We start from the raw sequence: 16,429 nt of genomic DNA on the forward strand, positions 1-16,429 counted from the left end.
TTTTAGTGAGAAAAAATAAAATCGTAAAGTCTTGAGCACATTCTCGTACAAGACCAAAATTCTAACAGAACTACATTTAGCATTGGCATTCAGAAATATAAAACACAACGACGCCGATAACCCTAGTGGAGGGAATAAAGTCGATCGAGGAACAGGCAGCATCACAAGAAAAGAAAAAAAATAAAAGAAAGTTGACGGAATATCCATAGTTACACACCGTAAGTTGGTGGATATGACCCGATCCGATCTTAATCGGGTGGGTCCTCACGCACCGGGAGCTGCATCTTTGACCTTACTCTGCAAATAGCCGCCGTATTCCCTGGCGTAGTCTTTGACGTGGCTGGCGGTGTCGTAAATGCGGCTCCGCGCGTAGTCGACGCGGTCGGAACCGGGCGGGTGGAGCCCCCTGAAGTAACGGTACATCCACGACAGCGCGGCCACGAGTGCAACGCCGAAACCGCACACGGACAAGAACCCTGCGGTGACGATGAATAAGAGGGTGCCGGCTGGGACCCACACTGGGCTTGATACGATGATTAAGGGGAGGAAAAATATGAGGCCCAGGACGGCCCCTGCGACGGTTAGGCCCGTCAGGAGGAGGAAGACGGAGGCGGTTACGAGGAGGGGTAAGATGCCGGCGAGCTGGGTTGAGTTGGGGGCCCGGTCCTGGAGTTTTTGGAGAAACGCGGCTGAGAGGGAGGGGGGTGGGGCAGTGGCTCTGTGGGCTTGGGCCGGGCTTGGGTATTGGTCCGCCATGGTGGAAGGGAAGGTTGGAGCTGTTGTGTGAGATCGAGAAGGGAAGGGAGTGATTAAGGGAATGAAGGGGGAGTATCTAAAACGGACAGGTGTGGCGTGTGGGCTGAAGAGTGCTGTTTTGGTGACATGCAAGGGGTTACGTGGAGGTGCTGGGATAGATCACTCCTTCAGACTCAGACTTTTTCTTTTTTACTTTTTCTCTCCAAGAATATCACCTCTATTCTCGCACACTCAACAACTCTGCGTGTACTACTACTACTACTACTACTACTACTTTGCAATTGCAATAGTATTAAGCTGTTTATTATCGTTTGCTAAATGTTTAATTATTATTTTTACTATTTTAACTGTCATTTTTTCCCCATAAACATATAGTCTTTTCAGTTATGGTGCTGTATCCAAACAAACAAACAAACAGACAATATTAATAAAGGGACACTTTTTTTTTCATATTTGATTTTTCAAGCAGGCACAAAATGGGGAGAGTTCCATCGTTAAGTTGAATATTTGATTTTTCTCTGGGTTAGAAATTTCCAGAATTCCGAACTGTACATGATTATATTAATATGATACAGGTTCTTAAGAACAAAACACCCACCAGTTACCCCTCTTCTAAGTTGAAGTGGCAATGAGCCAAAGTCAAGATATAATCTAACAGTGCTGCCATCTTCTATCACTATTTTTGCTTCTTGTCAGAACTTGAAGGACTATTATCTGTTGCAGCAGCTGCAGCTGCCAATTTCATCAACCGCTCATAATCTATCTCAGTTGATTTAAACTTAAACTTGACGCCAACCTGAATCCATGACTTGATGCAAAGAATAGCTTGTGTGCTATCATGTGGCATACAGATTCGTTGCTTGTCAATTTCATCACCCTTGCCACAGAAAAGTTCTTCAGGCACAACTGAAGTTGCCTGCACAGCCAGGAAATCTCTAGCCATCACAGATAGTCGAGGGTAGCGTGTACTGTTGACCTTCCACCACTCTAAGACATCTGCTGGTATTGGAGCTGGAGCCTCTGATAGGTACTGTGTAAGCTCATCAGTGGCAAAGCTCATGCTTATCCTTCGCTTCTTGCGTGCTATCTCCTCAGCAAAGGAAAAGCTTCCTCCATCTTCAATTTCTTGAGCATTGTATCCAGAACTCATGGATGAGAAATGGCTGGTTGAATAATTTCTCATAAAATGGGTTCTTGCTTCATCCAGAAAGTTTTCTGAGTTTAAACTATCAGGGACCAGGTCTCCCTTTATTCGAGGATCTAGAATTGCTGTCATATAAGTAAACACGTTGCAAACTTGATTAATATAACTTCTGGCTTTTTTAGCCATTTCTTCTGCAGCATTTTTTAGCCATTCTGGGCTGAGACGTGATTCTCTGAAGGAAGTAATTGTTTCTGAGATGTGATCCATGAAGAAAAGGACAAGCCCAATCGTTGGCACCTTACTTGTGCAGATGTTGTTTGTGGTTTTGTAAAATGGTTCAAGATATTGATGCATGATGCTAACCGCACTTTTGTCAGAAGATCCCAGCAACATCCTACTGCCTAGCACTTCCTCGTATTTACGAATAACAGCATCCACTGATTTACCTGCCTGCACCATGAAATATATACATTATTTTTTAACTGTTCCATTGCTCTGATTTTGATGGCAATGTCATACATGGGATGCATCACAAATTCAAAAGATATCTTAATATATTCTTACAACTCAATTCACACGAGTGACTGACGTTTAATATATTCAACTCAATTAACACAAGTGACACAACATGCTATATTGTTGTAGTAAACAAATTGAAATCAGATCAACATCAACACAGGCTGAACTCATCAGCAAACAGAGAAAAATTCTTGCAGTTATTAGACAAGCAAATATGGGACACTTCATGCAAAAAAAGCCATTCAAAATCCAAGTTTTGTCTAGCAGTACCTTTTCTTTTATGATTCTTATGCTAATTAACTAAAGCAGTTGAAACTATGAAGGTTTACCTTGCGAACAAGATCAATCATTTGGTAGTTTCCACTCCACCTTGCTGAAACATCAAGAGGAAATTTCCAAATACCTTCTTGATAAGCTGTGGATAATTGAATAAAATCCTCAGAGATCACTGGTGAGGCGTTTAACTCTATGGCAAACTCCCGTATCTTAGAAATGACTTGTTTTGCGGATCTCAATCCATCATCTATTATCGCATTCAAATTTCGAGCAGCACAGGGAATATAACAGAACGGCCCTATTTTCTGACCATCCAAGTCCTCTTTCAAAGTATGGCAGGCATGCATGGCACTTGTACTATTATCATGGGTACAAGACAGGATTCTGTTTTCAATATTGTAAAATTTAAGAACTTTTACGAGGGAACGATAGATCTCTGCACCCCCACATGGATAGGGTATGCGACAGATATCAAGAAGCAACTTCTGGAAGCACCAGTTTTCGTCGATCCACTGACATGTTACACTCATATAGTAGACCTGTTCAAAGGAGGTCCAGAAATCAAGTGTAATGGACAACTTGGAAGAAACCTGTTCCAACAATGCTCTTACATCTTCCCTCATGCTTCTGAAAACTTCATCAAGTACAGTTCTATACTTGTCACTTGGCCACAATTGTATTGATGGATTTAGAAACTTGTAGGAATTCACAAGCCACTTCTCTTCAAGAGTTGAAGGAGGGAGAGAAGCTAAAATAAGCCACCTAATGAGCAACCAATTTAGATGATCATAATCCACCTGGTTTGCTTTTCCATGAGGTTGGGACTTCTTGACCACAGTGGCAGGTCGTGCCGCTGCATTGCTGACAGCTTCCCCTGACTTGTCATAACCTGGATGACGATTAGCAAGATGCCTTCCCAAATTGCCTTCATGAGCAAAGGAACGTTAGTGGATGGAGGTGCAAGGAAGAACAATTACTAGGCAGTAAAATATTTGTAACCAAGAATGCTACAATTTAAAATTGAGCAAGCTTCACATAAGAAAATAAAAGGGCAAATATGAAACAGTTAACTTGATAAAATGCCAATAGCTTGTAATCTTCACATAACAATGGGTTGTGATGAATAAACCTAAGTGATGAAATGATACAGAAAGTAATAATGAGCAATAGATAAGGTAGAAAGTAACCTGTGGCGGTTGCAATAGAATAGCTCTGTCCACAAAACTTGCATCTGCGAGTCTTGCCATCAGCAGCTGTCTCAAAGAACTTCAAATACACTGAAGTCATTGTTTTCTTTCTTGGCTTCAGTGAAGTAACAGGACCTGGCTTATCTGAACAGCCCAGCCCAATATTTACAGGATCCATGTTTGAAATTAGTGCCACCTCCATCATGGATTTTTGGTCGTCTACTCATAAAAGCAAAACCAAAAAATTATGTTAAAGTTAGAATGCTGAAAACCAGGTCTATTTCTTTGGGAGTTTAATTTTTCCACACTATCAATGTGAAATTTTTTTACATTATCAACCAATCAAAAATCAATATTAGCATGAGTTTTAATGTAGTTATTGTGATAGTCATTAGTCTATATACTTATCGTTTATGACAGTTTGTAATTAAATGACACTATTAGTGTGAAAATTTCCTTACACTATTTACTCATTTGTTTGATCACACGACACACTACGTTATGTTGGAACTATATATAGTTCAGACATGACTTGAGTGATTCCTTGTTGCTACATACACGATCAAGCAATAAAGACAGTAAGCTAAAACCCCAGGTATAGTTGTCAATAAATATTTTTGCTCCATGTCTGTTTCAAGCTTCAACGGCAATATTAGAAGGGCAAGTTTAAGTTTTTTTTTAAAACCCAGTTGGTTGTAGGTAACTGTTTGTATATATACCTTTGTAAGTAGTTCTGTAGTGATGGTTAACACTACCACCCCAGTCCATGTAATGAGCATCACCAACCGTCACCTGTCTGATCAGCAACAAACACAGCATAAGCATATGCATATATTTCTAACTTCGAAGTGTTGTGTTGTGTTAGTATTTTCAGTTAAAATAAGGAACTGGGCATACCCGTGAGGGAGAGTTCATGAGACTCATAATTCAATTTTGGCGGAGAATTGAATTGCGATTGTAATCACGGAGAGAGAGAGAGAGAGAGAGAGAGAGAGAGAGAGAGAGAGAGAGAGAAAACGATTGAAGCTGAGGAAGATCGGCGTGGAGTGGATCTAAGCCGAGAGAAAGAGAGAACGGCGTGGCTGAAGGTAGATGAGATCTTCTGGGGTTTTTAGTTTTGTGTTGTTGCTAACACGGCTTCGCTTCCCTTTTCTTTTCAATTATTAATATTTTCTAGAGAACAGAAAAACAAAGGAAATGAGTGAAGTTTTTGAGTTGAGTTGGAGTTAGCCATTGCCAGCTTTGAGCTTTCACCTAAACCCAACGTCAGTCGGCTTCATTTTTTCCGCTAGTTATTTTCCTATTTTTCTAATTTTGCCCTTGGAAGAACTTCTTTCATAAAAATTATTTTTTTAAAAATATTTGTGACAAATTAATTTAAAATTAATGATTCAAGCAAGACTTGAATATGTGACTTTTAAGTTATTAGTGTAACACTCTAATTAACTGAACTAATGAACAAATTATATTATAAAATAAATAATGTTGTTATACATAATATTAAAATTTCTAATGTATATTTAATGCGCATGTAAATTTAAATAATAAATTTTGTAACAATTAATTTTGATATAAATCATACAAATTATTTAATCTGTATATATTTTTAAAAATAAAAAATATTTACTATTATAAAATTTAATATATATTATTAATGTGTCATTATTTTAGTGTTATGTATAACAACATTATTCATTCTATAATATAATTGACTCATTATTTCAGTTGGTTAGAGCGTTGTGCTAATAACCTAAAAGTCACAATGGAAGAACTTCTTCCGTAAGAATTTACGAAAAAAGGTTTTTCTGTAAACTCTTATGGAAGAAGTAAGAGTTTACGAAAGAACTTTTTCCGTAAAATTCCTACGGAAGAGGTTCTTCCATAAAAAAAAAAACTCTTACAGAAGAACATCTTTCGTAAGATTCTTACGGGAGAAGTTCTTTTGTACGAAAGAAGTTTTTTCGTAAAAGTGAAGGGCAAAATTGAAAAAATGGAAAAATGCTAGATGCAACCAAGAGTAACACCCTTTCACTTTCGCACTCACTCACTCACATATTTCCCTCACTTCAACTCGCCTCTCTCATCTACAAAGAGGCACGGTAAAAGTTATTCTTACCTACACTATGCACATAAAGAAAGAAAGAAAAAATAATAGTTCCATATAGTTGAGAGAGAATTCTTTTAGAAACCAATAAGTTACAACACAGTTAATAGATGATTGAATTTTAAAACATGTTAATAAATATTATTATATATATAAAAAAGATTTCGTTGAAAAAAATAAAATTCACTTTGATGATCTATGTTTTTTAAAGGTTGGTCTCACGACTTTTTGATATGAAAATACCTTTCTTCTTACCAGAAAAAAAGTATATTTGAAAGATAGAAGAAAAAAATGTCTAAAAGTGGCCAAAATGAAAGGCTCACTTTACAAGTTGTGAATTCTAACCTAATAGATGTTTGAGCTGAGAAAAATTTGAATTTTTTTTTAAAACTGAACCGTTCTATTTTCGAACCTTAACCAAACAACTTTTATTAAGTGGATCATTTCGATTTTTTCATAATGCTTTAGCACAGATCAATTTGAGTATCCATTTTATACACATATATGGATCAAAATTTTTCGAGAATCCAATCAAATCAAACCAAACCCCATATAAAAACATAGTTAAACATAACCGTTTTTATAAAACAATTTGGTTCAATTTTTTCTCAAAAACGAGAGATTCATTTCGTTTTTTTTTAATCTAATGTTTCTCTCATTTTTATTGGTGGAGGTATCTTTGATCTGAGGCACTTTACACTTATTGGTGGCTTTAGTTTCTCTACGTGGTCCTCAATAGATTTTTAGTCGTGGCTTTATGGAGGTGGATATCTTTTGGTATACTGTTGAGGTTAATTTCATTGCCACAGCCTGGAATTTTGGTCATTTTATTGTTCGGTACACAGCAGAAAAATGACATCATTCTTCAAATATGCCTTGAGGTAATGTTACCACAAGATCCTTCATACAATAAAAAAAAATACAGATACAAATAACAAAACTATACCAATCTAATTGTACTCATCTTCTTTGTGTATCTATGGTTGGCGAATATAAATTATAAGAAATTGAAAAAAAAAATTAGATCATGGCTCGAATTTTTTAGGGACCATTTTTAATTAAAAGAAAATTTCCTGAATCAAATTTACTTGGTGTCTCAATCAGCTTCGAGAAATGCTTAAAGTATTGACCTTTCCATTCATCTTCTCCTTGACCGCCTTAATCTACAAATAATTGAAATCGTGTCAAGGCAAATCCGTTACTTTACCTTTGGTTGAGAGAGGTATCAGGAACTTTGCAATGCATCAACATTAGAAACTTTAATTGTGTAGTCATTGTGCGTTCTCAGTCCTCAATTACTTCGTTGTTTGTCACTCAATAAACTTCATAAAGAAAGCCATTCAGATGAAAAACAATCCAAAAAGCAATACTAAATGTATATGAGAAATTCTAATAGCACGCACATTTTCAAATACTCTCTTTCCAATAGAATTCTCCTATATTAGGTAAAATTCATGTGAATCCAACTGGGTCTCATTTCGTGTTTAGCGAGTCTCTTTCCCAAACTAATGGGATCCACATAAATTTCAATTAATAGAAAAGTGTTAAAAGTTATGTATATTTATACTTAAAACAGCACATGGAAAGGATAGTAAGCAGGTGAAATCTAAGTAAAATAAGTTCTTGGGTGGTGTACAGATAATTAATCTAACATGTTGACAAACAGTAATGGTGAGAAGATTTTCAGGAAACTTACTGTAATCTAGATATGTCAATCTGTGAAAAGTCCATGTTGGTTTAACTGTCTAAGACTCCCACCATTGGACTCAGTGGGGACGCAGGAGGCTACTTCAGCTTGATGGCAAGTACTCTACAGTTAAAGTAGTTAGCTTTACTGTTATGGATCATGGCCAAGCTGTGCAATATGAACAAAAACAGTGCTTAATTTGAGTTCTGAGATTTCGTAATGGACCATACAAAAATAGATAGGAAACAAAGTAGTAATATTCAAACCAGACTAAACTCAATGCATTAGGTATCTGATTATCACAAACTAGGGTTAATGAATATTTTCTGTAACTGTAGTTGGTGGAGGCAACGCTTCAGTTATCTTACACAAATGTATCTATCATTGGCAAGACAACTCATAATATGAAATTATGAGTACTTCTTTATCTTAATAATTAACTATAATATGTTTAATGTTTTAGGAGGATACAAGGGATCAATAAAATATTGCATGGGCAAGAATAATTTCCGAACGCAACTTCAATTTGGGTGCTGCTGTCATGGGGAAGGTCCACTTCAAAGTGGAGCGCAAAAGCTTTTGACATTTTCTGATCACCATTAAGAAAGCACGTGCAAGTGCCAAGGCTTTCAGTGACCAATTTCATAAGCTCATTGGCAACAGCACTCTCCTTTTGATACTGAGCAGAATCAAGATTATGTAAATCAACCCAGGTCCCACAAATCCCATGTTGTAGAGTGATTCCAGGAAGAATAAAAAACAATAGCAATTACAGAACCAGAATCCCTTTCCATGTGATAACTCAACTGAATAATTAAAGAGCGAAACCCCAATACATATATGTAGAAGATGACCTTTGATCACGACCTCGCTCTTTTCCCCGTACCAAATCCAGTGCACCTTGAATTTAATCAACATTCTAACACACTAAGCAGACTATAATGACAGATAAATCCAGCTTGAATGAGAAGTACCCACATATTTAGTGATGTTTTCTAGATTTCCAGTTTCATTTTTCTAAGCTCTTTTGTACCAAGTCATTCAGTATCAGTATCATACATGAATACATGATCATACTAGTTTAAATGATCTCATCCAACTTTAGATGGATAACAACGAAGTAAATATTTGCATTCTTAAATCATTCCTAGAGTGATCAAACTCTCACCTAAAGATTTTATATATTCATAACTCTATTGCATTAATTGAATATTTCTTTAAATCCAAAACTTTCTAGTCTACATTCATTGCCAAAAATAACAACCGAACACAAACATGCAAGCTCCCTTAAGTGTTGATCCAGCAAGATAGAAATAGGAAAATAAAATATATTGAAAAAACAAAAATATCTGATAATTAAGATATATATCCAAAATTTCAAAATCATTTTTGTTTTCATCTCAATTAAGCAGATGAAAATAACTTCAAGAAAACTAGTATGAACTTTTAGAAATAAAAAATTCATTTAAACCAACTAATAAAATAAGCAAGATCCACAATAATTGTCAATGAGAGGAAAATCTGCGAAATCAATTTCATTTAGTGTCCACAGACCACAGTATTAGAAAAAGATGACCCTACATTTATTTATCTTCAGATATCTTAGACAACATAGGCCTCTCTGGCAAATCATGGAGTTTTTCTTCATGTTTAAATACTTGCTGTCGGTAGAAGCCATGCAGACGATCAAAAAGCTCCTTCTTCACAGACTCAAAAGCCAGATCAAATCTTTCTAGTTGCTCCATGGCATTTATATTATACAAGAACAAACCATAGTATAGATCAAAACTATCTCCAGCAGTATTTTCCACCAAACTCAACAAAGTCTCATAGCCCTTTGTGTCAATTGGCGTTCCCTCCAACTCCAGTTTTTCTAAAAATCTTCCGGTAGTATGCGTGATAAATTGTGATCCAGCTGCATGCCAATCATGTTCAGCACATGACATTTCAACCATTCGGCACCCTTCACTAGCAAAAATGTCAAGAAACTGATCACACCGTGATGTTCTTGATTCATCTATTCCTATTCTAACTTTATCATAAACAAAAGCAAGACCATTCCACCCATTTTTTCCACTCTCTGGCCCAAACATAGGATGAGTGCAGAGAATATCAAAATTATGTGGCAAATGATGAAGAAACAAGTTTCTAGGAAATTCCTTGACAGAAAGTACATCCACAAACAAAGTACTTCTCTTCAATCTTTGCACGGGCAATGATTTAAGAACTTTTTCTGTGGAAAGGATTGAAGTGCAAAGTAAAATCACTTCTGGATGTTGTTCACAAAGATCGTCAATGTTATTGAAATATGAAACCCCCAATTCTTGAGCCACGTGAGAGTAATCTGATCTAGAGTATGCCAACACTTGATGACCATGACGCACAAAAGTTTTTGCAAGAAACTGTCCGAAGTTGCCAAAACCAACAATTGCAATCTTGAGCTTGGTTTTGTCATCAGACTGGTTTGCATCATTTGACTTGTAGTTGTAGAGTTTAACAACATCACTGGATCTGAAGATTAGCATAAAATGTAACTATAATTAGACTTGATCAGAAAGAACAACCGCAAATAAAACAAAACAGTAGCAGTTTTAATCCTCCCAGCAAATGGTCATTATTTATTAGCAACTGCATCGCTAAAACAGTCTTTAGCTCTGTTACATCACGTAAAGATTAAGACAATGCAAAACAAGAAACAGCATAAATCATAACAACAAAGCTAAGTTGCCCTGACATACCCCCAAAAAAGCAAATATTAAAAAAACCAAATTCATGTACCCATAATAAACTAAACAACATTATAAGATTAGAGCAAAATAGTCTATACATTGTCATTCAACCGCAGCGTCAAAGGTAGTTATACTATCGTCCAACCACAAATTATCATATAAGATAACTTTGTTGGCATTTACAATAACTACTTTCATTAGTAGACAGTAATGGCACACAGAGATTAAACTCATTAGATTATATAGTAAGCCTTTAAAAACAAACAAACACCTCAGATCATTGGAGGGCAGTGATAGCACAGGTGCAGCAGAACCATTTTGACCATTCTTGAGCAGCAGTTGATGGACATATTCATCAGGCAAACTCTGCACCTTTCCCATTCCAGCATTATCAAACAACTGCTCTCTAACAACATCATGCAAACGCCCCATGAGCTGTTTCCTCAAGTCCTCGAAGGCGAAATCCAACCTCTCCAGCATCTCCAGCGAGTTCTTATTATACATAAACAACCCATAGAAGAGATCAAAACTGTCCCCGGAAGTGTTCTCCACCAAATTCAACAACGACTCGTAACCTTTCGTGTTAATCGGAGTTGACTCCACCGTAAGCATCTCCAAAACCCTACCAACGGTGTGAGTTATGAACTGCGACCCGGCAGCGAACTTATCGTGGTCGGCGCAGCTCATCTCCACCATCCTGCACCCCTCCCTCGCGAAAATGCCGAGGAATTTCTCGCAGCGGGCGATTCGGTGCTCGTCGGAGCCGATTCGGACCTTCTCGTAGACGAAGGGGAGGCCGGTCCAAGCGCGGGGGGCGCTCTGTGGGCCGAACATGGGGTGGGTGCAGAGAACATCGAAATCGGAGGGGAGCGCGTGGAGAAGGAGGTTTTTGGGGAACTCTTTGACGGAAAGCACGTCGACGAAGAGTGTGCTGCGTTTTAAGCGCTGGAGGGGGAGAGTGAGGAGCACGCGCTGGGTGGAGATGATGGAGGAGCATAAGAGAATCACTTCGGGGTGTTCCTCGCAGAGATCGTGGGGGTTTGGGAAGAAGGTGACGCCGAGTTGTTGGGCCGCGAGGGAGTGGTCGGAGCGGGAGTGGGCCAGGACGGTGTGGCCCTGGCGGACGAGGGTTTGGGCCAGGAACTGCCCGAAGTTGCCGAAGCCCACGATGGCGATCTTCAGCTTCTGGGAGTCGTGGAACTGTTGGGCCATTCTGGACTCGTAGTCGAAGGGCTGGGCCGCGTCGATGGCGCGAATGCGTAGGATGGGTCTGTAAGAAGAGATGGTCTTAGGAGCGGAGAAAAATGACAAGGAGAAGGGAACGTGTTTCATACGACGGCTAAGAAGACTGGAACCCAATGTGGGTTTCGGTGGCGCCGCCTGAAAGGTGGAAACAGCCATCGCCGGAGATGTATTTGTATTACTAAACCTTTCTTCTAGCGCCCACACGGTAAAGTAAAATAAAAAGAAAATACAAGCACCAGCTAATGTAAGTAAGTGGGGCTCACGGCTACCTTCCTAATCCTACTTTTTTAAACTTATATGCACATGCATGCTACACCTTCTCAATCCAATTTTTTTTGTCTCGCTTAATTTGACAAACGTTTCTTTTTAATAAACTTTATTCTTCTGTTAATTTATGTTAAACGTTATTTTTGTCCATTATTTTTTATTTTATTACATTATTTTTTAAAAATATTTTAATTCTTCATATTTTTATAAATTCATTTTGACATATTAAGTTTCTAAAATTTCATTTTTTATTTTTTATATTTTTTAAAAATTTCATTTTCATCATTTATATTTTTAAAAGTTTTATTTTAATATTTTTTATTTCAGTTAGCAAACGTTAGTGTTTTCTTAATTTTAAATAATTAATTTAAAATCATCGACTAAAAATTAAAATAAGATTCAAAATCACCATCCTAACATCATATTTGAAATTTCTCATTACCGTCGAGATCCAACGTTTCTAATTTATGTTGGTGCTATGAGGTGAGATGATGATGTTGTTTGATGAATGAATGTTGTGGATCTAATTTGTTTGTTGATATTGCTGAGGAGGTTATAGATCTGAGTGAACGGTGGTTGCATTGTTTATGGTGTGATGATTATGAAGTTTGCAAAAAAAGATGATGAAGATTAGGGAAGTAGGTGATTGAATGTATTTTAAAAACAACTGTTTTTAACCACTACTATTTTAAATTAATTACGCGATGTGGCTATGAGGTGACATGATGATGTTGTTTGATGGATGGATGTTGCAGATCTAATTTGTTTGTTGATATTGCTGAGAAGGTTATAGATCTGAGTGAATAGTGGTTGCATTGTTTATGCTGTCATGGTTATGAAGTTTTAAAAATTTCATTTTGATTTTTTATATTTTTTAAATTTTCATTTTGATCATTTATATTTTTAAATTTTATATTTTAATATTTTTTATTTCAGTTAGCAAACGTTAGTGTTATCTTAATTTTAAATAATTAATTTAAAATAGTACTATTAAAAATCAAAATAAGACTTAAAATCACCACCCTCACATCATATTTGAAGCTTCTCATCATGCCCGGAACCTAAGATTTCTAATTTATATGTTGGTGCTGAGTCGCGGTGTGACTATGCAGTGACATGATGATGTTGTTTGATAGATAGATGTTGATTTGTATCACTTTTACGGAAGGACAAAATGGAAAAATCACAAAATTGTTGGGTGTACCAGTAATTTCGTTGGTGCACATAACAATGCCCTAATTATTTTGACCGGTCACTACAATTAATGTTGTTCCATTGCAGATTAGGTTGAATGTTGATTTTGTGTGCGTATGTCGATGTAATATCTTGGTTATGCTACTTGGTCTTTGAAATGTTTTCCATGCAGATGAGTCAACATATATGCATTCATACATTGCATTTGATTAAGTATTATCTGTAATATAATTTAATTTATTTACTTGTTATTTGTGATTATATGGTAGGCCAAACCCCTTGTTTGTTTATCACCATGCTGATTCTTTTATTTTAAGTTAGAACCTCATTTCCTTTTATGTTTTATTTCTTTTATTTTTCTTAGATGATAGGTTCTATGATCTTTACCAACATTTAGATCTTTTTGCTCATATCAGACCAACTAGTGTCTAATGGTGTTGATTCCCTTTGTTGTCTGTATTAAAAATGACTTTTGTTGATAATCTAAAGCTCTCAACATGGAGTGACTAATTAGTTGTATTGGTCATATACCTTAGGTATTGTATGTTTCATATAATATTGACAAACAAGTATGCAAATATGATGTATGGATATACATGACAAGCATATTATCCAGGTTTGTTTTTAATGGAGTGAATAGGCATTTTGGTCTATGTCTTTGTACCCATTTTGCAAATTAGTCTCTATCTTTTTGAAATGTAAAAAATAGTCTCTATCTTTGCATAAATATTGCAAAATACTCTTTGTCGTTAAATTTGAAGGTAACGTCGTTAGTGAGGTGTATTGTTGACAATTTTAGTGCCACATAGACTATCCAAATGCAGTTTTTACAGTGGGGGACCCAGCCAACCGTAGTAGAAATCACTGTCTCATTCTCCGACACCTGAAAGTTCCAAACGACGTCGTGTGTTATTGTTGCAGCATTCTTTCAGTCTCTTCTTCTTCTCATACATTCAAAGGTGGAGCAGTTGAAGACACTGGTGGGGAGGGAGCTAGCAATAGCAATGGGGCCCAATGATTATGGCAACTCGAAGGAGTTTCTAGAACTTATAAAGTCCATCGGCGAGTCCCGATCTAAGGTCGAGGAGGACCGCATCGTCCTCTTCGAGATCAAAACCCTAAAATGCCGCATCAACGACACCGACACTCCGAAATGCAAGATCGAAACCCATTCCCGTGTTTATTCACAATGAGAAGCCCATAACAGAGTCTCTTGTGGTTGTTGAATACATTGATGAGACATGGAAGAACAACCCCATCCTGTCTGATAAGGTAATTCAACTTTTCTTCTTTCCTTGTTTTGTTCTTATTTGTCCCCAAAACAGCACCTTACATGACATCTATATGTATGTTGGAATAAGTTAGAGAAACATTAAAAATATACTAATTGCATATAATAATATACTAATTAGGGGTGGGTAAACGGGTCCAGGTCCATGGACTGGCCCGCGGGGCTCGTGGTCCGTGCGGGTTATGGACCAAATTTTTTAAACGGTCTATGGTTATGTCATATTTTTGGGCTCGCCCGGCTTAACCCGCGGACTATGTGGGTTTGGCCCGCGGGATCCGTGGGTTGCCCGCAACCCTCATCAGGTTTAATTTGTGTAACCCTGACCCAATTATATTAGGTTTGATTTTTTATTTTTCACTTTAAACTTTCTTTTAAAATAACAGATAAAGAAATATATTAGATAAGATAAAGATTTAAAGATAAAAAATAAAAGATTTAAATTAAAAGATGATAAAGATAAAAAAGGATAAGATAAGAAAAATAAAAGATTAAGATAAAAAAGATAAGTAATAACATGCTAAAAATCTTCCTTTTTGATATTTTCTCGATCGTTTTTCTTTTAATCTATCATTTTCATATCTGCAAGCCATATATAATAAAAATATCAATTCTTATCATTTAAGCTAAAAATAATTGTTAAATAAATATTTTTAAAGATATTTCAATATATTTTTATTATAAAAAATGGGTCACATCATATTTAGCAGTTATCATTGGAGCAGGCTAAGAACACTTTTTCTCTTCACGATTTTTCTACACCATGCAGTCATGCACGCACGCAAGTCATGCGAGTCTTTCCCTTACAAGGAAAATAAAACGTGACTCACATTCACGCAGTCACGCGACACACCACAGCGGCACAGCCTCAGCCCGCCACCACGCAAAGTACATCTCTTTTCTCTCTTGAATTTGTTTTTATCCCATTTTTGTTGGGGCTGATTCATTGTTGTTATAGTCTTAGATGTGGAGATGGAGAAGACTCAAGTTACTTCAAATATGGAATCATTTGTTGTTGGAGATGTTTAAATTTCATATTTTAGATTTATTGCTTGGATTTTCTTTTGTTAAGACATTATTTATTTTATTAATGTAATTGACTAATTATTGAGATTTTATTTATATCTGTATTGAACTTAATTTGATTGTATTATATTTTTATTAAAATTGAAATTCTTCTAAAACTAGGCCTGTGGACCGGCCCGTTTGACCCGCAAGGTCTGCGGGGCGAGGACGGACCAATTTATTTGGTCCGTGTAAGAAGCGGAGCGGACTGATCCGGTCCGCTGCCAATGTGGACTTGTGCGGGCGAGCCTTACGCGGGACGGGCCGGCCCGCTTACCCACCCCTTACTAATTACAGTGGTAAACTATTGGCATGGAAAGAATAATTATTCATACTAGAATCCAAAAGTTCTAAAGATTAAACGAATCAATTATAATTAAAAATAATCAATTAAATATGTTTGAAATTGTTGCAACTGGTTTTCAAACTTGACTTTTCCTTTCCTTTTTCAGTAGCCTATAAAAGCTTAACTTTCATGAGATAGTGAGAGAGAGTAATTTCAAATTTTACAAAAGAAAAACTTCAAAAAAAATATAAAAAAAATAATATTTTATCAAAATACAAAAAATAAAAGAGAGAAAATTAAATTTTACAAATGAGAGAAAAGAATGAAAATTTGTATTTTATAAAATTTTACAAAAGAAACACCTTCAAAAAGAATATATAAAAATAAAAGAGACTAAAAAAAACACAATTTATTTACATATAATTTTATCAAAACGAGAGACTGCAGTTTTCTAATTACACAAAAAGAAAAGTCCACCACTGCCTTCAACATTTCAATAATTAATTATTCAAAACCATTGTATAGTAATACAGATAATTATACGTTTAATATTTTTAGTTACTTAAGAATCTTAGATGACATTATAAAGTTTAAAATGATTATTATAATTTAATTTGGTAATTATAATTAAATTCTTTTTTCATAGGTAGAATAATTTATCACAATTCTGCAGACAAGTGAA

At 36.2% G+C, this 16,429-nt stretch overlaps 2 protein-coding genes across 5 annotated transcripts; both read right to left on the minus strand.

Annotated features, from left to right (window-relative positions):
• On the minus strand, positions 1–1,030 carry LOC114411740 (oleosin 1-like). Its single transcript, XM_028375419.1, has one exon. The coding sequence runs from the start codon at positions 754–756 to the stop codon at positions 265–267; it is 492 nt and encodes a 163-aa protein (XP_028231220.1). The 5' UTR covers positions 757–1,030; the 3' UTR covers positions 1–264.
• Positions 1,031–6,843: 5,813 nt separating this feature from the next.
• LOC114411741 (arogenate dehydrogenase 1, chloroplastic-like) lies at positions 6,844–11,918 on the minus strand. 4 transcript variants are annotated; one of them, XR_003666523.1, is made up of 4 exons: positions 10,674–11,918; positions 9,255–10,184; positions 7,683–7,841; positions 6,844–7,308 (listed from the first exon to the last, which is right to left on the minus strand). XR_003666523.1 is itself a non-coding variant. In XM_028375422.1 (3 exons), exons 1-2 carry the CDS (start codon positions 11,801–11,803, stop codon positions 9,257–9,259), a joined length of 2,058 nt encoding a protein of 685 aa, XP_028231223.1. In that variant the 5' UTR covers positions 11,804–11,918; the 3' UTR covers positions 7,441–7,841; positions 9,255–9,256. The 4 variants fall into 4 exon arrangements, 2 of the variants coding, with proteins under 2 accessions (XP_028231223.1, XP_028231222.1); XR_003666524.1 differs by having other exon boundaries at positions 6,848–7,149; XM_028375422.1 differs by lacking the exon at positions 6,844–7,308 and having other exon boundaries at positions 7,441–7,841.
• Positions 11,919–16,429: the final 4,511 nt, after the last annotated feature.

This window comes from Glycine soja, chromosome 5, assembly GCF_004193775.1.
Source record: "Glycine soja cultivar W05 chromosome 5, ASM419377v2, whole genome shotgun sequence".
Classification (NCBI taxonomy): Eukaryota; Viridiplantae; Streptophyta; class Magnoliopsida; order Fabales; family Fabaceae; genus Glycine; species Glycine soja.

Bases quoted from the DNA above. Each gene is read 5' to 3' on its own strand.
- LOC114411740 (XM_028375419.1), bottom strand. From the start codon at position 756: ATGGCGGACCAATACCCAAGCCCGGCCCAAGCCCACAGAGCCACTGCC.
- LOC114411741 (XM_028375422.1), bottom strand. From the start codon at position 11,803: ATGGCTGTTTCCACCTTTCAGGCGGCGCCACCGAAACCCACATTGGGT. The intron at 10,185-10,673 runs GTGTTTGTTTGT...GCTAATCTTCAG, and splicing joins CTGCCCTCCAATGATCTGAG to ATCCAGTGATGTTGTTAAAC.